Genomic DNA, 21436 nt, shown 5'->3' with positions numbered 1-21436 from the left:
TCCTCCAAAGACTGAGATAATGACCCCAGAGGCCACACACCTGTGACTGGTACTGTTGTAACTGCCCTTTCTCATTCCCTGCCCTTAATTCTCCCTATTTAACCTGAAGCCAATGTCTACACCTCTGAAGATGGCCGATGTATACTAAGTGCTGTCTTCCTATGGCTGCCATGCCATACATCTCTTTTCTCTGTTTTTTACCGTGCCTTTTTATGTGGCATATGGGGGCAAGTGGATGTACCTAACTTTGAGCCTGGAGTCTAAAAACCTGGTTTAAGCACCAAGGACGAGAGGGAGTGGATGCAATATTGACATTAAGGCCCTTTCCAGCAAGTGTGTACTGCAGGAGAAGTGGTGATACTTCCTCATGCAGCATGTACCCTTCAGGACCATGAGCTTTGTGTGTGCAAAATGAAAAGAAAGGGAACACACAGCCCTCTCCACACAGTTTTTCTTCTTGGTTAATGATAGTGAAGATATAGTCTGGTTCCTCAATATGCTAAACTATACCCCTCACCAAAATCAGCATGAGGACTTCTCTCTCCAGGTATTTTGGTGTGTCAAGGTATGATCTGTGCACACACAAGTGGATTATGGGGTTTGTAGCTGCAAAAGATCCTCCTGGCTACTGGAACATGATTTTATAGGATTACTGCATTAGGCCCACATCGAAAGTAATGCCACTATTATACACACTGTATTCTACTGCTCCACATTTTATATACCCAGGTCACAATGGCAGCTGAACAGAGGCAGATGGAGTCATGAAAACCAGTAAATCAATACTACAATCCTTCCATCTTTACAGATAAAAACTAGTGATAAGAATGTTCCATTTGTTAACACTTCAAACATGTAGTCCAAGGGTACTTCCAATGCTCCAAATGGTGGTTTTCACTGAAAGACTCACAAGCAACTATATAAAGCTTCTACTTACTGAAAGAATTTTAGGAATTTCTCTATTAAGACGCACAAATGTCCACATGAACCTGTTCTGAAGTTGGTCATATAAAATTGTTCTTCCAGATACAATAAAAATTATGAGAGCTTCAGACTATTCCCTACATTTCCAAAGTCATTTCTTTCCAGAGTCAACAAATTAAGTATGTGTTTCTGAGTGTTTCTGAGGTTCTAGTATATAGAACCAAATAGGCTAGTCAGGCTTCAACTCAATCTTTTGCAAGAACTAACCTCCAAACTAAGTTAATTTATCTTTAAGTAAAGTCCTGTCTTGCCTGTCTACCAGCCAAGGAGCACTTGAATTACCAGTAAATTGTAGCAAGGATATGAAATCAGCAAAGACAATGCTGATCAGTATTAGGCATTTGCTATTAAAACCCTCAATATCAGAAAAGAAATTATTAAATGAGGGCACAGTGGTGATAAGATGGCTCTGTTTTTCTGTAAAGATGCCAGGTATTTAGCAAAAAAAAAAAAAGTTCAGAATTCTTTTTCTTGACACATTTGATTACATACATGAGTCAATGTATTTTTATCCCAGGAGGTCATGCCCTAGGTACAGCCGGAGAGTAAGAGCATTATTGTCTAAATCTGGAAGGTTCTCTGGAGGTCGTTCAGTCTACCTTCTTCCATTTGGAAGTGGTTTCCTCACAATCTGAGGCTGCTACATTCACTGTGACCTCACTGCACAGTTGTACTTCAGCAAGACCTTTATTTAGTTCTTTGATCAACTCTGCTTGTGACTGCTCAATTCCACGCTTCACACAGCATGGATCCGGGTAATCTGTCATCCAGTCACCACACAGTCTGCCCAGAAGATAGTTCCAGGAGTAAGCACTGCATTTTAAAACCTTATTGTCAATCCTGTGTGGTCATTTAATGCTTGTGACTTGTAGCTCAGATCGATGAAATCACTCAGAAAGATCAAATGTGTACTGTGGACTCTAGACTAGTAAAAGAAATAACTTTAGAAAGGCTGGCCTCCTCCCATATTCAGGTTATCTAATAATAACCCACCTTCCTCCTCCAAAAGATATGGGGGCTCTGAAAATGTGATTATTTCCCTTCTTATTAATATACGAATAGTAATTGTGATGATAATAAGTCATTATAATAGCAATAAATAATAGTAATAATATTAATAAATGGGTTAGAGTAAGCCCATACTTTCAGTTGGACATAGGGAGAATGCAAAGCTATACAAATAATTCTGAATTAAAGCAGTCATTTCATGTGCTCTACACAGAGCAGGGAAAGAATAACCTGGCCAGCTGGCCCAGAGGCTTGTTAATTATGTGTAGTTGTTTGTTTTTTTTAAATGAGAGCTCCATGAAAGAATGCAAATATAGCTTAAGCAAACATGGCTTTGTCCTAACTGCTTGGAGACCATGGTATCAACCCTTTTGGGCATGACCTCAAATTCAAGGTAATATTTTCAGAAGTTCCAAAAACATAGATCTACTTGTATACTCAAATAAGCTTTACAGAGGCTAGTGAATGTTCTACAGTTTCTTCATGGAATCAGTTTTTTATTTACATTTGAATGGCTCTTACACTTCTATTATTGCACTTCTCCTATAACATCTTATGCATGTCTGTCTTCCATTATGTAAGCTCCTCTAAAAAGGACTATCAGGAAAATTACAGCTGCAAAGGAATGCCTACTGAAATGAAAGACAACTGGTATAACTGGCCAACAAGTTCTAAATGTGTTTTTATCTAGTTTCTGCATACCACCATCCGCCTGTCTTTAGAACATACCTGCTCCTCTCCTCTATTCAGGTCTGATAAGCCTAACCACAACCCAACAATAGTAATACCAGGACTGCACTACCCATTGTGCTTGGTTTACCTCGAATCAGTTCCTCGACTAATTTTATCCTCTTATTGTTAGTGCTTTATGTATCATCTGATGGGTTTTATGAGCCTTTACAATGTCTGCAACTATAAACAAAAACAGGAGCTCAATAAATGTAAATGACTTAGTCATCCACAGCAACCATTATCATAAATCATGAATGGAAATATCAGTAGCAATTCTGTGAGTTTTCTGCCTAATAGTTTTGGCGGAAGTTCAAGGGGCATATGTCTGCTCTTGGCTCAGTAACAGAATAAATGCATTGCCTTCACAACTCACTATATGCTGAAGTTGTGTTGTTTGCCAATTCTTTTCAAATTCACAATAATTTTCTGGTGTATGTAATGCAACTTATTTTCTAAATTGGATGAAACGAGAAAGTATTAAATCATTTAGTAACTTTGGGCTTTGTAACCTCATTTTATAAAATGAAAACTCCTACCTCACTTTACTGCCCCAAGCAAGTGGATGTTTAAAATGATACTTGCACATCTGAGAATTCTTTATGCTTGTTCTGAACATTCTAATTTAGATACTATATCATCAATGGAACTCTATTGGGGGTATACTGATCTAACTAGTCCAACTGAATGCCAACTAATTAAAAATATTTAGCAATATGGAGCTTCATATGTACAAACATAAGATGTTCCTTTAAAGTATCACACTATATATGCTTCGAACTTAGAAATTATTGGAGAGCTAACAATAAGAATTTCTCACTATATCATGTCCCTGTGCAAAAATTATGTGATTTATAAAAGCTCAAAGAAATTGGTTGCATATGCTTAATATTTGAAATTATATATACTCAAAGTCACTGATACATTAGTTTGGCTGTAAGTTTTAAAGCCAATCATTGTACTTGTAGTACTGCTCTATAAAAAATGGCTGTGAAATATTCTTATTCCCTTAATCTAAGAAAATACAAAATACTCATGTGAAGAATATTTAACTAAGAAAAGTAAATAGTGATACATCAGTAAATGACTTGATGTACTGTGTTCATATAGTAAATTATAATGCAAAAACTAATCGTATGCTTACATTTAGATAATTTACTATCTAAATGCCACATAAATTTTGATGTTTTCCACTTTAGTTCTGCTCTTTACATATTATTTGCTTTCCTTTTTCAGAGAGCCTGAACAAAGGAAGATGATTATCTCCTCCCAAACAAATAGAAATGCCTATTTCTAAAATTTCTGCCTGTTTTAACCTGCTCTGTGCATTGAACTTTCAGCTCTTCTTCCATGCGATCACCTATAAAGACAGGTACCTTCAAGATTCTTTTTGTAATGAAGGTAAAGCATGAAGCTGCTTATTTCTCTTTAGTGAAGCACAGTCATTCTGCAATTAAGACATACCTAATTACCATGTTTTCAACAGATGCAAATGTAGCTCAATTAAAATTCAAGTCTGCATTACAAATTAAGCTACTCAATTCTAAAAGGTATCATATTAGGACTGAGTCACCAAGAAGTTTGGAGAAGATTGGGCACTTATGTGTTCATGATTATGGGGAAAGTGACATTGTATTTTATTTAAAGTCCCAAGTTCTGAAGCTTGTACCATATATAAAGTGCCTATCTAGTCATGACATTTACTATTAAAAGTTGTCTCCAAAATATATGGTCATCAGTCATTTTTTTCCCTATTGAGAAGTGGTAATTGATCATTGGTTTGTAAGGATCTGTTGATTGCTTCTCCAAAATGCATTTCTCTTTTCTTCTTCCAATAATACTTTGTGTTACTGGTTCTAGGTAAAAGAACATTATTAAGTTTAAACCAACTTATGGATGCAGTGTCCTGTGATGTGTCAGTCCAAGGTCATTAGGCTGACTGATATTGATCATATCATACTGAATACATACTTTCTATGTCTGAAACAATGACCAATTTCCAACAAGAAAGGAAAACTTCCCTGAGCTCTAAGCTCTGCAACTACCCCAAGCATGAGTTGAACTATGAAAGGTGGAGCAGAAGAGGTAGAAAGAGATTGGGTATTTGATACCACGCTTAGGCTGTGGAATTAGTAAACAAAACTTAGATCTGCCCAACTCTACAATCCAGCTACATGAAACACTGTATTTCCTATCATGTAAATTGTTCTGAGTTGGATTTTCTATTAAGTGTAGCTGAAAGCACCCAAATGGGGGACAGGATATATCACATAGAATGACTCAATCTTCAGGAGCTATTGTCTGAAAATCAGTTAAATTACTAATGGGAAATTTCACTGCACTTTACAAATCCACTTGCCACCAACTGATTTCTATTACTGAGTGCTAAGTAAAAGAACATTGCAATAAAGATCTGATGAGACCTGGACACCCAGCAACTGCAAAGTCTTCAGTAGGAACTGAGCAATGGTAGGGACAAAAGTAGTACTTTGGCTTCTTATTTAAGTTCAATACTTTAATGCTGTGAACAGAAAAAAATATATAGGAAATGAACAGCTAGTAACACAGATGGTGGAGAGTAACAGAATCTGCCATTCTGGACTCTGACTTTTAACATTAGAATGTGAAGCTCTTGGCAAGGCTTACACTTTGCTTTTAATGAAAATCCACAAAAAAAAATCTATACACACATATAAGTCAGCCATGAAACATGAAGATCAAAGAAGCAGATATATCTACAAGATGTGGTACAGGCAAAGAAACTCATATAATAAAGAAATGAGTAAGACCATGAATGAACCATGTGACAATTTGGAGTGTTACCAGAGCGGGGTCTTCACCACTAGAGGAAGTTTTGAGTAGATGAATCACAAAACAAAAATTCTACTCTAAAAACACGTTACTTACATTAAAACTTTTTTTCCTCAAAAAAAATTTCAGTTTATGTGGATAGACAAAAGTCTAAGATTATTCCCAAAAGTCTAAGATTTACTAGCAAAACATCCTTCATTTTCACTTTGTCTAACCATTTCTTATCCATCTCCCATGTGAAGTAGGTAAAGAGTTCACAAACATCCTAATAAGATTTCACCTGTTATCAGAGCCATCCTCCTCTCCTACTGTGCCCTGCAGAACACACATATATGGTCACATCCTCAATTTTGTACATTTTTGCACAATTTCTCCTCACCCTCCGGTTAAGGGGTCTGAACTCAGGGGCCTCACACTTATTCAGCTTGCTTGCTAGCTGTTAGTGCTCTACTACTTGAGCCATGCCTCCATGTGATAATTGGAGGTGGAATCTGGCACGCTATTTTCTCCAAGCTAACTTTAAACCGAGATCCTCCAGGTCTTGGCCTACTGAGTAGCTAGGACTACAAACATGAACAACTGGCTCCTAGCAATCCCTTGCAAATTTGCTTTTGGTTTCCAATGGATTTTCTGTTTAAACGATGGTCTCGGGGCAAGTTATCTACTGGTAGAAAGTTCCACATGGTTTTTCCTTCCAACAATTCTCATAGAACCAAGATGGTAGCACTTAAACTCCAAAACTAGAATTGCCATATAAAAGCTTATTTTAACCAAGGAGTGGGCTACACTCCTGTACACTGTGACAACATACACAATATTTACTGCAGCAAAAATGAGATTCTAGGCCACTGTGCTCAAACTCTTTTAAGTAAAAAACAATAGTATAAAAATGTGTAGATGTGATAACATAGAGAAAAGTTACAAATATTCTTTCTTTTTGAGAAGTCAGAATGTCTGTCTCCCAAAAGCCAAGGGAAAACTTGATGGCTCAGGAAAAAGGTTCTGAAAAAGGAAGAAAGAAGGCAGTATGGCAGACACAGGCAAGGCAGCAGGCATGGTCAGGAGACTGCACAGTGTGGGTAGGAATGAGCCCTACAGCTGGTAGGGGTGAGAAGGAGAGTGTGAGCAGCCACTTCCTGTGACTCCCTTCAGGCATAGGACCAGTCCGGTGGTCCTTAAGGATACTTGAGTGTTAAATAACAAGGGCTCGAGATGGACTAGAAAGAGGAAAGGCGTGAGATTTCAGGAGCATAATGAAATCTTGGTAATAAAAGGTGTACACACAGGGATGAGAATGCTAAGATCTAAATGTGCTAATTGGCAGGGCTAATGGGAGAGGCCCCCACCAGCATATGCACTGGCCACCTCTACAGGTATTTGCTGAGCATGTCAACACAGGCTCTTCTGTGTCTCTGGCATTGCTAAACACCTTCCTCACCTCACGATGAGTAATCCTGCCCCCAATATTGCTACTTGATGTCCCTTTCCCATAACCCATCTGCATCATGACCACAGCAGTCCTACTAGTTCACTTGAAATTTTTTTAATGCTTTTAAAGATCAGTAGGATAAATCGCACATAATTCAAACTACCCCTCACCCCCCACCCACCGACCCCTGTCTCTTGGTATTAAGAGTTTGAACCCCAGTCTTATGCTTGCTTGGCAGGTGCTTTATCCCATGCCACAACTCCAGCTTTTTTCTTTTTTTCTTTTTTTTAGTTTTTTTTCAAACAGGAGCTTTTACCTTTGCTTGGAAGTGGTTTCAATCCCAAATCCCCTTACCTATGCTTTCTATGTTGCAGTGATTACAGGCACACCCTCATTCTTGGTTTATTCTTTAATCCCCTCATTAATCCCCCCAACCCATCCCCTAGGTGACTGGTAACCCTGAACTTACCTTTGCCACCTAAGTACTTTGGGTTACAGGCCTGAGCCACTATATCCGGCTCTGTCTACATCTTAAACCTCATTCTTTCTGTGTACTCAGCAGGACATTACACACAAACCTAAGACAGCTTGTAACCCAGATAGCCCCCTCTATAACCTGTCAGAAGGCTCTGAAGCAACAGCAGTCAAGCAATAGCTGGCACCTGTCTGGGAACCATCCATCCCCTCCAGCTCTTTCTCCCCTAATTCCACCTAGGCTGGCTTTCCCTCTGTTGCCATGACAATCTGTACTGCTACAAGGACACTTAATCATGGGGTTTCTCAGAAGCTGGCTTACCAGCCTAAGTCAGCTTCTGACAACTCAGGAACTTAGAGCCCAAGAGTCAAATGACAAGTGCCAGGACTCATGAGCACGCGCCTAAATGCATTAATGGGGCCTTTCCCATTTGGAAATTTAATATTCTAGAAAAAAATCACAGAAGTAAACATGAGAAAACATGTGTGCTAATATCTAGTTTGAGGATGTAATCTTGGTCAAAAAGTTAAAAACATCTCTCTCTAAACATGGATATAACCAAGGTGTCTACGACTCAAACACTTTAGATTTTTTTTTTTTCATTGCACTCTGAGCTCACAGTTGCTCAACTAGATGGTGGCGATGAGAAGTTTCTGGAAGAAATCTGAGTTATCAAATGCAATTTGTTATTGTATAGCTAATAAAACTATAAATTGCTCTAGTACCTTTCATATTACATGATGTAATAATGCAAAGTTTTTTTGTACTGCAAACCTAAAGTATGCATATTTTAGAGCAATATGTTTTATTTCCTAGGAAGTACTCTATATGTAAAGAAGGCAAACTACACAAAAGCAAAGTCTCAATTTTGCAAAGCTTGTTCACATTCACAATTCTGGATTTGTTCTTAGAATCAGAAAGCACAGTTAATAGGAGATTTATGGTTCTTTTGTGTTTTATTTCCTCAAACAAGAAGCTGTTAGTAAATTAATAACAGGGCTTATAATTAGTGGCAACTTTTAATTATAGAAAAAAAACTCAAAACCTTGGTACTCAGTATTTTTAAGAAGGGAAACAAGGCAACGTTATTGCTTGCATTTCCCTGGTAGCAACAGTCACTGATTTATGATGGGGAAGCAGAAGCTGCTTGCTGAGCCCTAGGCTGGGTGTGTAATTTGCATAGAAGAAGGAGCAGATTGTAGATGCTCTGACCTGTCAAACACAGGTAGGGCCTCAGAGATAATGGCTCCCACATACAAAGCTCCATCTTGATCCAGACAGACACACACAACATGGAGAGGCCAGATGGATTAAATGAGAGACAAAAACGCTGGCTTCTGCCATCTCTGCAGGAAGAACGTAAGTGCTACAGAAGATGACAGATACCAGATATCACACAGATCCCGCCCCAGTCTCTTGGCCCCCAGCGCTATGCCTATGCCATGATTTCAACACTGCAGAGAGAGGCAAGCCTGTTCAGAGCCATGAAATCTACTCACTGGGGAGGTGCTCAACCCAGCTGACAAGCACAATCAACCATGCCTCTGCACGTGTTTTCCTCATAAAGAGGCAAGTGAATGCAGGAGACTGTATGAGCCGGGAAACTCACCAGTCTCCCTCCCTCATTTCCTCCTTTCCCTTTCCCTTTCTCCTTCCCCTTCCCCTGGCCTTTCCCTTTCTTTTTTCTCCTCCCTCCCTCCCTCTGTTCCTCTCACCCTCCCGTTTCAACCTCAATCATCTTTACCCAGTCCAAGAGAAGCTAAGCAACCCAGTGGCCTTTGTCACAACTGTGGGCATAAGAAGCCATTCTGTGTCTAACAACATAAAGTAACATTCTCATGACATCAGCAGTGATTCCACTTTGATTGTTTTTTTTTTTTTTTTGGCGCCAGTTTTGGGGCCTGAACTCAGGCTCAGGCTTGAGCTCTATTACTGAGTTTCTTTTGTTCCAGACTAATGCCCTACCACTTGAGCCACAGCTCCATTTCTGTTATTTATTTATTGTTTTACTAGTTTATTGAATATAAGAGTCTCTCATAGACTTTTCTGCCCAGGCTGGCTTTGAATTGCAATCCTCAGATCTGCCTCTTGAGAAGCTACCATTACAGGCATGAGCCATCAGTACTTGGCTTATCTTTGTCAGTAAGAAACACAAAAGTTTTGCTGAGATACTGAAGGTCTAGATGTGCCAAGTTTGACATGGTATGCAACAGGTGCAGTTAAATACTCTGCCCTGCCAAGCTGATACTCATTGAAATCTTTCTCTGTACCCTCTCATGTTGTCACACATCCACAGTGCCTAGGAGTTTGCTTACTACCTAAAGTAGACAGACATTCACAAATCCTGTGATTTGCTAACCCCCTGTGCCCAGGAAGGCAGGACTGGAACAGACGTGAGACTGTCTTCCTCCATGGACCTCAGAGAAGGTTCCAGGAGTTAGAAGGCAAGAGGGAGATGAGTAAATAAATGGGTATAGAAGATCAGAGGATGTTAACACTAAGAGAGCTCAGAAACTATCAGGACATGTATTTCAGAACCTGATAAATTTCTTCCTGAAATCAGCAAACCAATGTCTTTAAAGTCTATAATTCATTTAAAAAAAAGAATTTATAACACTGATTCCAAAAGCAATTGCAGCGGTGGAGGACAGGAGGGGGATGGGTGACACTGGGGACCTTCCCACTCCTACACCACAGGTCACAACACAGTTTCAAAGTCAGTGATTTAGGTCTCTAAGCCTTCATTTTCCCAGAGGGAAAAATTAAAGTTCCAGAGGATGTAGGAGCTTGACCCAAATCTCAACTTGATTACAAGAAAGTGCAAGAGTATACAGGTCACTGGAACCTCAGGACGGCGCCTGCTCCATCTGTTCATCTAATTTGGACAATTTAAACCTCAAACATTTGAAATTCACAGTACTTGCTTTTCATTTGCCAAATGAAAAGTTCAGCAGAGTGCTCTGAAAGTTAGTATTAGTGGCAGAACTTTTGAGAGCTGTGGAATCCTGTGGTAGCAGGTGTACCTGCCCATGTCCAGAACTCTGCCTTTGATGATTTACTTATTTTTCTCTTGAAGAAAGGCACACCAATAAATTTCAGTGTGCTACTTTCTCATTTTTAAAAGGAAACCATTTACTCAAGAATAAGAGCAGGTGACCATACTGGTATGAACTACAGAGGCTGACACACAGAATTAACAACTACTATAGCTTCCATGGGTATTTCCCAAAGGTCCCTGGTCTCAGGGGTGCAGTTATTTGTTTGCAGTGGGGAACCTTTGAGAGATCAGCAGGAGGTCACTGGGTGACCTTGTAAGGGACTGCAAACCCCAGTCTCCAGTCTTCCTCATAATGTGAACATGTTGTCCAGCACAAACTCCCCACCCCATGCAGCTGTGTGATCTAGGACTGCAACCTCCAGAACCAGGAGCTAAATAAAACTTTATTATAACACAAAGCTGACTATCACAGAGTGTGCCTTGCATTCATATATATTCCATCTTTTGTTGCATTTGAAATGAGTGATGTAAGAGGAAACTGAGTTATAAAGGGATTAAAATAACATTTTAAACAGAATGAGAAAATATTCAAAAGCATTCTAACTGATAGACTGTTAAAAAAATGTTGAGGAGTGAAAGCACTGTATTCTTAAAATTAAGTTTTCTCTCTGAGCAGACAGAATTAAAATCCCTAAGCATCAAGGAGGACTGGTCAGAATGGCAAAAACCATTAGTGCAATGGAAGAAATCTCAGCATAGCCAAAAGATCATATGATTCAGAATCTTGGAGAAAAGGCTTGGCAGCTAAAATCGGAAATATGTTCTTCATCTGGCAATAATAGGCTGCATATATTTGAAATCATTGGCTGATTATAGCGAAGAAACTGTCCAGATTTAGACGGGAAATTCGATGGGGTGGGGGTGCAGTGTACCAATCCTCTTCCAAGTTTCCTTTCACATATTACATTATGGAAGAAATGTTCATCATCCCTAACTCATTATATGTTATAGGCACAATTACATAATATTGCTTTAGAACTCCTTGGAACCTGTTCTTCATTTAAAACTTTTCTTCTCCACCACAATATTCCTTAGGAAAATGGTCTACCCAATGAGAAAAAGCAAGTCATTTTCAATTCAAATAAATTATCTCTAGTCTCTGCTCTAATTTCAGTCTGTAGGACTTTGAACTTTTCTCACAGGAAGCAGTTAGATGGGTAGAGAGCTGTGTGTGTCATTAAAAAGCTAAAAATTTTATATGCAGGTATGTTTCTTATATATTGAGCTATATTCCTGCATATATCCCTGACATGGCAGGGTCAGAAGGTAGGTCTATTTTTAGTTTTTGGAGACCCATCTGTACTGATTCTCACCAAACATGATTGGACAAAGGCAGAAGGCAGAAGGAGAAGTGAAAAGAGAAAGGGGTGGTGGTGATAAAGTTGTTGAATGTACCTAGAATACATAAATGGAACAATGACCCTCCCTCACGATATGATGTGTGCTAATTCAAAATTTTTAGAAATTTAAGAGAGTAATGGTGGTGTGTCTGATCAAAGTACACTGTATCCCTTATGAAAATATCCTAAGGAAGCCTATTACTTGTACAGTTATCCCACACTAATAAAAATAGGTAAAGCAAAACACTAAAATATAAATGAGCAGTTCTGACTAATGTAAGCTCATTAGCAATTTTTGCCATTTGAATTGCTATCTTGCTCTTCTAATGAATATTATGAAGAACATTCTAAAATAAGAATATTATGAATGTATCATGAATACATGTTTTTACTATTTTTATTTTGAATGTGTGTGTGTTTGTGTGTGTGTGTACTGGTCCTGAGGCTTGAACTCAGGCTGAGCACTGTCTCTGAGCTTTTTTCTTTTTTTAAAATTTTTTGCTCAAGGCTAGCATTTGACCACAAGAGTCACAGCTCCACTTGTGGCTTTTTTGGGTAGTTAAGTGGAGATAAGAGTCTCACAGACTTTCTTGCTTGACTTTGAAATGCAATCCTAAGAGCTCAGTCTCCTAAGTAGCTAGCATTACAGGTATGAGCCACCATCATCTGGCAAGAAGGCCATTTTTTTATAAAAATAAGTGTTTAAATATGAAGACAACCCCATGAGGAATAATTCACTCATATTTATAAACAGTGTATTTAACTCAATAGACCATGGAAAAACATATAATTCATTTGTAGTAACCTTTGACTTTCAGTCAGCTTAGTCAAAACTGTTTGGGTTTGGAAACACACATACATCTACAAATAGATCCTGCTAATCTGGTTCAAGAAAATTGAGTAACTCCTAATATTATATATAATGTATACAATATATGTATTATTAGGGGTTACTAACATAATGTGTAATATATCATATACAATACATATATCATATATAATACATATAATATATAACATGTATCATGTTACATATTTTATATATACAGAGATTATAGATATATATTATAGATATGAATTATATATATTTATACATGCACACATTTACAAGATCACAAACTATTACATATATTAATTGCCTATACCACCTGATAGACACTACACAGCAGTAGTTTTCAAATATTCTGGTCTAAAAATAACTTCACCTGCCTACAAATTATTGAGGCCTCCAAATAATATTTTTGAAATATGAATTGTACCTATCAATATGTACTGAGTATGTTGAAAACTCAGAGAGTTGTAAAATATAAATGACTTGGTGAAACATAAATAACAAATCAATGTCATGGTGACAAATTAAATTCTATCACACATTAAAAAAAATTCCTTATTTTTCCCAAAGAAATTTAAGTTCGCTTTCAAAAATTTACTATTAGCTGAAAAGATCAATTCTAATTGGAAATAGTGATACACAACTCTAATCTCAGTACCTGGGAGGCTGAAGCAAGTAGACTGTAAGTTCGAGGCCAGCTCTCATTATATAGTAAAACCCTCTCTCTCTCTCTCTCTCTCTCACACACACACACACACATACATACACACAAAGGTGGATTCTCCTATCTACTCTGCATTCAATCTAATGCATGCCACAAGGCCTGTGGCATCTAGAAAATCCCTCTACAGGGGCTGGGAAGGTGGCTCAGTGGTAGAGCACTTGCCTTGCATGCTTGAGGCCCTGGGTTCAATTCCTCAGCACCCATAAGCAAAAAAAAAAAAAAAAAAGCCGGAAGTGGCGCTGTGGCTCAAGTGGTAGAGTGCTAGCCTTGAGCTGAAGAGCTGAGGGGCAGCGCCCAGGCTCAGAGTTCAGGCCCACGACCGGACCCAAAATAGAAAATCCCTCTACATACAACAGAATGATGGTACAAGGGAAAAGATTATCTTCTTGCTGTGAAAACATGTCAGACCTCAGAGATCCCCTTGACCCCCTCAGTGCCCCTGGAAGACACTTTGAGAATCATTGCTCTAAGAAGCATCTTAAAAGTGCTGTTCCTTCAGCCCCTGTGGACTTACAAGTCTCCATGCCTTCATCATCATCATCTACCACCGGTTTATCATAAGACTTATCAATGGCAGCTCTAAAGCTCTCATTGCAACCTCTTCCTCTGATGATCCGTGGCCGTGGTCGATGGAAAGGAATGTCCCCATTCAGAGTCACTTCAGCAACAGCTGTCTGCAGACTTTCTAATGAGCTTGACTTCTTCAGACCCAGAGAAGGACCCACATCTCTGCTGGGGGAGCCTTAGAGGGTTTACAAAAACAAAAACAAGCATGTTAGAGGTAGGCAGAAATCACGTACCTGAGTATCTATGCTTTGTGGATAACATTGGGGTGATTATTCTTTATCCAATGATGAGGACTTGAATATGGACAGAAAATATATCATGACCATTGTTAACTTTAATTTTCTCCACATTCATTAGATTTTTGTCTATTTCCATTAGAGAAATCTCTAACTGGTTTCCAGTTTTATCTCAACAAAAGAATTTGTATCAAATCATTTTGTTCCAAATAATACGTATGCATATATTATACAATCGAAGAAGCAGAATAATCAAAACTTTCACCTAAAACAGAGCAGTGGTGAGAAGGATAAAAGGTAACCCACCCACATAAGCCTTTCAATGCAACTGAAAGCAGTTCTGGCAGTACCAGGACCATGTAGTAAAAGTTGGACATCCATGTCACTGAACTTTTTTGTCTTACATGGTAACTAAGTCACAGCCCTCCCTAAATAAAAGCAGCTCATGGGGCTTTGCATCACCAATGTAAGCAGGACAACCTGCAGAACCAGGAAGAAGTCATTTTTAGGAAATAAGAATGTTCTATGGAAAGAGTTAGACAAGATCCAAATGGCAACAAAGGACATTAAGGGCTTCCTCCCAGGAGAAGGAAGAGAAGAGGATAAAGGGTTGGACCTAAGTCCTTATGTCTGTAGTCCTGGGAACAACACCTGTTTTAAAAGAACAAAACAAAACCAGGGAGGGACAAAAGAAAGAAGAATGAGCAATTACTAAGGAAATTTCAGCTGGGTGACAGGGAGAAACTCATGGAATTAAAATTTTGGATCTATTTCTGGAAGTTCCAGGGCAGAAATTCTGCCAGACCTAAGATAATACTAAGAGAACCAGGTTGAACAGACAATCAAACCTGATTTCATTAACCAGGTGAGACAGCAGCATCCATCACTACCTGACCCAGCTCTGAAAGGTAGACTAATTCAGCTTCTAAAGGCCAAAATAGCAGCTCTGTCCCACCACCTGGGCAATGCAGGTTTCAGAACTGGTTCTTCGCTTATCCTGTTAGAAAGACAGATGAAATACAAGGGAGCGTGGGAGAAACTAGTTTATCTCTGCATGGGATCATCAGCCCATATGTTGATCAATAATTAGGGAATAGCCTTGTCATGTTATTACCTAGAAGACAAATAGTTGTGACATGGGCTTTCCATAGCTCAGAGTATTTTAAAGAAAGATCAAAATCAAATTCAGACCATTAAAATAGGAATTATGCTTTAAGAATTCATTTAGATCACTTTTTTTTGACCAATTTTCACAATGGGGTAGTCATTTTAGATATGATGAAAATGTAATATAGGCAGAAAGGTAGACATATAATTCTAATGATGAAGGAATAATCCATAAATTATCATGCTGGAAGAAAATGATATATTTTACTTTCTCAATGCAGGTTATTATTTATTTTATGACAAGAGTACATATAAAATATTTCAAACAAGATCAATCTTACTTTTACTCTTCATAGCACTGTAATTTTGACAAGTACATTTTCTAAATTACTCCTAAAAATTCTGTTACAGGAAGGAAAATGAATTTTGTTCCAATGGAGAAACAAATGATAAGATTACAGAATCAGAAAGAAGAGAAAGGATCTGTCCTGTCCTACAATTAGCATTGGAAAGATCTTTTTTTAAAAAAATGATGACTAATTGGCCAGCTGTGTTTGGGTTCTGTAAAACATGTTATTAGGCAAATATTTGGTACTTTCTTGGGTTCACTAGGCTATATCTATATAGCCTATGTGTCCTATATATCCTATGTGTCTGTGTCTCCAATTAAGGTATGTTTACAGAGCTTGCCTAGTAGGCAAAAAGTCCTGAGTTCAAATCCTAGTATCATTAATTATTATTAATAATTCATGCTTTTAGTAGTTACTATACAAATGGTACTAGAAATACCCTTTGCTATATGAAAATTTTATTCATGAAAAGTTAGCTAAGTTTTTACTTACTATACAGAGAGCAATAAAAACATTAATGATGGTCAGGCATCAGTGGCTCATGCCTGTAATCCTAGTTACTCAGTGAAGCTGAGATCTGAGGATCACAGTTTGAAGCCGGCCCAACTAGAAAAGTTGGTGAGACTCTTAGCTCCAAGCCAGAAGTGGCACTATGTCTCAAGTGGAAGAGCGCTAGCACAACAAGCTTCAGGAACAGCACCTAGGCCTTGAGTTTAAGCCTCATGACTGGCAAACAAAAACAAAAAAACATAAAACCAACACAACAACAACAAAAACCTAACTTAATAACGTTTTAAGAAATGGTATGGGTATTATAATGAAATATCCCTCAGTCTAAGCAAAGGCAAATCTGCAAAGAAAACCAATGGCAAATGTATAAGTAAAGAAACAATAAAATTTTTATAACCGGATGAGTGGAATACAGTTATATGGTAGAGCGCTTGCCTAGCAGGCATGATGCCCTGGATTCCATCCCCAGCACACAAAACTATCAGTGCAACTTAAGAGTACTTCCTATCTAACGTTTCTCTCAGCTTGTATATCATTTCAGAAAAAAAAAAAAAAAGTTGACTACTGTTGATGAGAGGTACTAGGACTATAAGAGGTGAATAGACTATATTTATGTTGGTTGAAAATTCCCATAATAACAAATTACACAAAAAGTCAGTCTCTACAATTTGCCAGTTTTATGACAGCGCTCAGCAAACTTAGGGCTTAACCTGGACATTTTTATTGGAACCTACTTGTACCCATTTATTTACATGTCATCTGTGGCTACTTTCATTCGACAACAGTACTAGAGACTATTAAGGCCTACGTGGCCTCAAATGCTATCTGCTTCTTTGCAGAAAGAGGTGTTTGACTTCTGATCTACCACATGGGTAACATAAATTGAGGAATTATGTTTGTCCAAGAAACTTTTAATAAAGTTTTTTGTGTGTTTTGAGTTTGCTGGTATCAGGGCCTCCACCCACTCAGCTTTTTTGTTCATGGCTGACACTCTACTACTTAAGCCACAATTCTAGCTCAACTTTTTTTCTGGTTAATTGGAGATAGAGACCCATGGACTTCTCTACCGGGGCTGGATTTGAACTGTGATCTTCTAGATCCAGGTCTCTCAAGTAGAAAGAAGCATCTAGCTAAGAAAGATTTTAAATGATATATTAAAATTCATGAATGAGGTTATTAACACAAGTCATGTAAACAGGAAGCTATTTTTTCTGTATAAACTATGTATAAGAAACAGAAAATACATTAATAGAAAATATATTAAAATTTTCTTATTTAAAACAATACTTTAAAGGAAACTGGGCTGGGAAGGCGGCTCAGTGGTAGAGCACTTGCCTTGCATGCATGAAGCCCTGGGCTTGATTCCTCAGCACCACATAATCAGAAAAAGCCAGAAGTGGTGCTATGGCTCACGTGGTAGAACGCTAACCTTGAGCTGAAGAGCTGAGGGACAGCACCCACGCCCCAAGTTCAGGCCCCATGATTGACCAAAAAAAAAAGTAAAAAGCAAAAAGCAAAAAAAAGTTTGCTTTTTATATTTTAAGGGTTAGATTACTGTAAAGCATAATTTTCTTGTTATTTCTATTCTCTCTTATAAGCTTATAAACCCAACATCCCTCCAAACATTTAGATTTAGATCCCTAAATCTTGAAAGTAGGGAAATTTTGCTATTTTCCCTACATCTGAATCTTTATTTTTGTGGTACTAAGAGTTAAAACCAAGGACTTGAACATGCAAGGCAATTGTTCTACTACTGACCTAGACCCTTAGCCTTAAATTTGTTTGTTTTTTTATATTTAATACTCCTCCTGCCCAAACTACTTACTCCCCAAAACACAAAATTAGTGAAAGATAAAGGAAAATGAATTTCAATCTTCATCATGAAAGGCATTTAAAAGCACAATAGATGGGCTATATGCTAAAATGCTACTTTGAGTTTACCAAAACCTTTGAACTGTCAAATCATGATGATCTCAAAAATCCATGTGAAGAAGGAAAATAACTGAAAATCTGTTGACTTTCTACTAATGAGTAGAGAGAATCAAGTTTAAATATTTTACTGATGTTATAAAATGAACACACCAAAGGGCTATTTGGTGTCCACCTTATAATTTTTAATCTAATGATTTCCCAATATAGTAGGATAAATTAGTTTGCTGCAAAGTATCTTTCTTTCAAATTGAGGAACTAACATTTTATTACAGCTTATAAAATTTGTGTCTTCACCAGGAAATGCTTTCATGTAAAATGTGGAGTCATTATCTTTTAAACAAAACTAAATTCTTCTTTTCTTTGTGGTATCTTTGAGCTAGTTAAAATGTCATTCTATTTTTACCTAGCTGATATGATCCACAGTCAATTCTGAAAATCTAAGTGGTTCAGGTTGATTTTTAGGAACATTGAGTCAGAAGTTGGGTCTTCAAAAGTACTATATAGTATAACTACAAAAAAAAATCCTTATTTTACATATCTGAACTATCAAGTTATGTGTTTATACAGCCATGATTCTGATTCCAATGAATCTTACATTTGAGAAGAAAAATAGCTACTTAGGAATAGCTGAGGATATAGTTAATTGCCTGACAAGACAAGCTACCTTTTATTCTGTTTTGTTTTTTGGTTTTTTTTGGGTCCGGTTGTGGGGCCTGAACTCTGGGCCTGGGCGCTGTCCCTCAGCTCTTCCGCTCAAGGCTAGCCTAGCTCTACCACTTGAGTCACAGCGCCACTTCCGGCTTTTTTCTTCTTGCTTATGTGGTGCTGAGGAATTGAACCCAGGGCCTCATGCATACAAGGCAAGCACTCTACCACTGAGCCACCTTCCCAGCCCTACCTTTTATTCTACAGAAAATGATAACTTGAAATATCCTCAGCATAATCATTACATTGTATACAGGACACATACACATTTTTCAACCAGGCTAAAGCTACTACAACTGCAGGTTAAAAAGTTGGACTATAGCTAGTTAGTACCAAGTGATATAAGTACATTATCCTAGATCTAGAATTATTAAAACAAGATTCAGAATTTAAAATAATTCATGCACAAAACAGCATAAAATCTAAGTATCAAACTATACTGAAAGATTTTCCTCTGCCTAGGCAGCTAGGAAGCAAGAAGGTTGTGAGACTGAGGACTAGATGGACTGACCATCCTCAATGAGACTATTTTGGGGTGGTGGGAAAGGAGTTCCTCTTATTATTTTCATGTAAAAACACAAAATGTAAACTCTACCATAATGTTAAACCCAGTTCAATGCAATCCATTATTTCTATGGAATGATTTAGCAATGATTTAGAAGCAAAGGAATTTAGAACAGGTTCACAAAGCTAATGGAGCCATTTACATTCAATAGTCTAATCCAATGTCAGGTTTAATTATAAACTAGTTCTTGCATGAGGAAAAGAACCAAGGAATGATTTATGATAACAATATTGGACACTCAACTTTAGCAATATTATCTTTCAAACCAGTCATTACCTTGAGAACTGGGTGTAATCTAGACATCACATTAATGATTTTAAAACTTAACAGTATTATGTTTTCAGAATTTAAAACTAACTGGATCAGGTTTTTCAGAATTTTTATGTTTTACAAATTATGAGCAATCATTCTTACATAAATATAGTCTGAAAAATCTGTTTTTAACATTTTAATATAATATTTCAATTAAATAGGCACACCACTGATAAATTCTAACAGAAAGAAAAACCTTACACAATTTGATTTCCCACAATGGAAACATCTGTGCAAGACTGGAATACTTATGTTGACATGCATTATGATTGGCAGCTTTGCAATTGTGATAAGCTCCTTGGACCATGGTTTCCATGGCAACAGTCTAACAATCCATTCTTACCTGCTTTCTGGTCATCCACTGTACTGAGTTTACGCTCGTCAGCTACTGTTAAAAGGTAAATGTATAATGGTTAGCCCAGTTAGTCCCCTCAGCCCAACATGCTTCAATCATTCCAAGATCTTTACAGTTAGGTGACAATTCTTAGATAATATTTCATGCACATAGTATGTAACATCAAGCAAACATCCATAATCAAAAATAAAAGGAGAATATAAGCATTATCTCCATGCAACTTGCCAGTCGATTCATTTACAGATACGTGTGTTATTCATATGTTAGCATATCATAATTAGCCAAGGCATCACCAAATTTTTCTTATATGCATATGATAAATTAATGCTTTTAGTCTGGAAGTTACAAACAGCCACCAGAGAACAGCGTTAAATTACAACAGATTAACAAAAAGTTCTTTAAAAAAATCATTCAGTTTCTGTATATAATTATTTTACTTTTTTGGCTGATTTACACTTAGAGAATGACACTACCTGATTGGTGTCTGATTGAGCAACTATGGTTATTTTCCTCCTCTTGCTTGGTTTCAAATACATTCTACAATAAATTTTCTCTCAAATTATTAATTTGATTAAATGTCTTCATTATCAAAATACAAGAGAATCTATCAAGTAAACCTCAGAGTTATTAAAGAAAGGAAGATAGCATGACATAACAAAATTCTATACATGGATTGAGATAATGGTTTCTCTCCAAAGCTTTGTCTTCTAGTTCAAAAATGCCACAATAAGCCAAATATATTTCTAATGAAATTGCTTTTCAGTAGCCAGTGTTAAAATATTTCTGATTCTTTAAGATAAAGATACATGAATATAGCATGATATGCACATGTGTTTGTTTCCTTTCTCATAAGAACACATATATCAACATATTGTATATTATGTAAACATGCCATTTATGAGTACTACAGTTATCTCAAACACACAGAATAACTAATTTTTGCCAAATTTTCATATTTCACATTTTTATTTTCTCTATTGCACAAAATAAACAGACATGTGTTTAGGGCCATCAATTCTATCCTGAAAGCATCAAAACCTTATTTAGATAAACATTCATGGAGATTGTACTCACTACCTAAATCCATGCTTTTTGATTTTCGCGTTTTAACGAAATCCAATTGACTGGCATCTGAAAATTGCTTTGTGCGTTTTTCTGACATACTCTGCCGTCCAAATCCTTCCCGTTGAAAAGCAAGTACTGGATCAACATCTGGACTCAAAGAGCTGGTATAAAGAGAACGATAAGCACAGAAGTATTTATTAAAAATAGAAAACATACACTTTTTTGTACAAAATTTTTATATATGTGTATGTGTGAATATCCTCAAAAAATTAAACTAAGAACAAAAATAAAGATCACTTTGAAATGCACAGTGCCCGAATGGAAGGTAATGGAAAAATAGAT

At 37.3% G+C, this 21436-nt stretch overlaps 1 protein-coding gene across 11 annotated transcripts in view; it reads right to left on the bottom strand.

The window, feature by feature from the left end:
* The window catches only part of Pard3 (par-3 family cell polarity regulator), a 533206-nt gene that overhangs the window by 203761 nt on the left and 308009 nt on the right, over window positions 1-21436 (bottom strand). For 5 of the 11 annotated variants that reach the window (XM_013009334.1, XM_013009339.1, XM_013009331.1 and 2 more), the window contains exons 16-18: window positions 21104-21255; window positions 20018-20062; window positions 13905-14132 (exon numbers count right to left, since the gene is read on the bottom strand). In XM_013009334.1, coding sequence (XP_012864788.1) covers window positions 13905-14132; window positions 20018-20062; window positions 21104-21255 — 425 coding nt within the window. The remainder of the gene's footprint in view (window positions 1-13904; window positions 14133-20017; window positions 20063-21103; window positions 21256-21436) is intronic. The other 6 variants (XM_013009336.1, XM_013009341.1, XM_013009333.1 and 3 more) reach the window with 2 other exon arrangements.

This window comes from Dipodomys ordii, unplaced genomic scaffold (assembly GCF_000151885.1).
Source record: "Dipodomys ordii isolate 6190 unplaced genomic scaffold, Dord_2.0 Scaffold9, whole genome shotgun sequence".
NCBI classification, from domain to species: domain Eukaryota; kingdom Metazoa; phylum Chordata; class Mammalia; order Rodentia; family Heteromyidae; genus Dipodomys; species Dipodomys ordii.
Note: the sequence above shows the minus strand (reverse complement) of the source record. Positions and strands in the feature narration are given on the sequence as shown.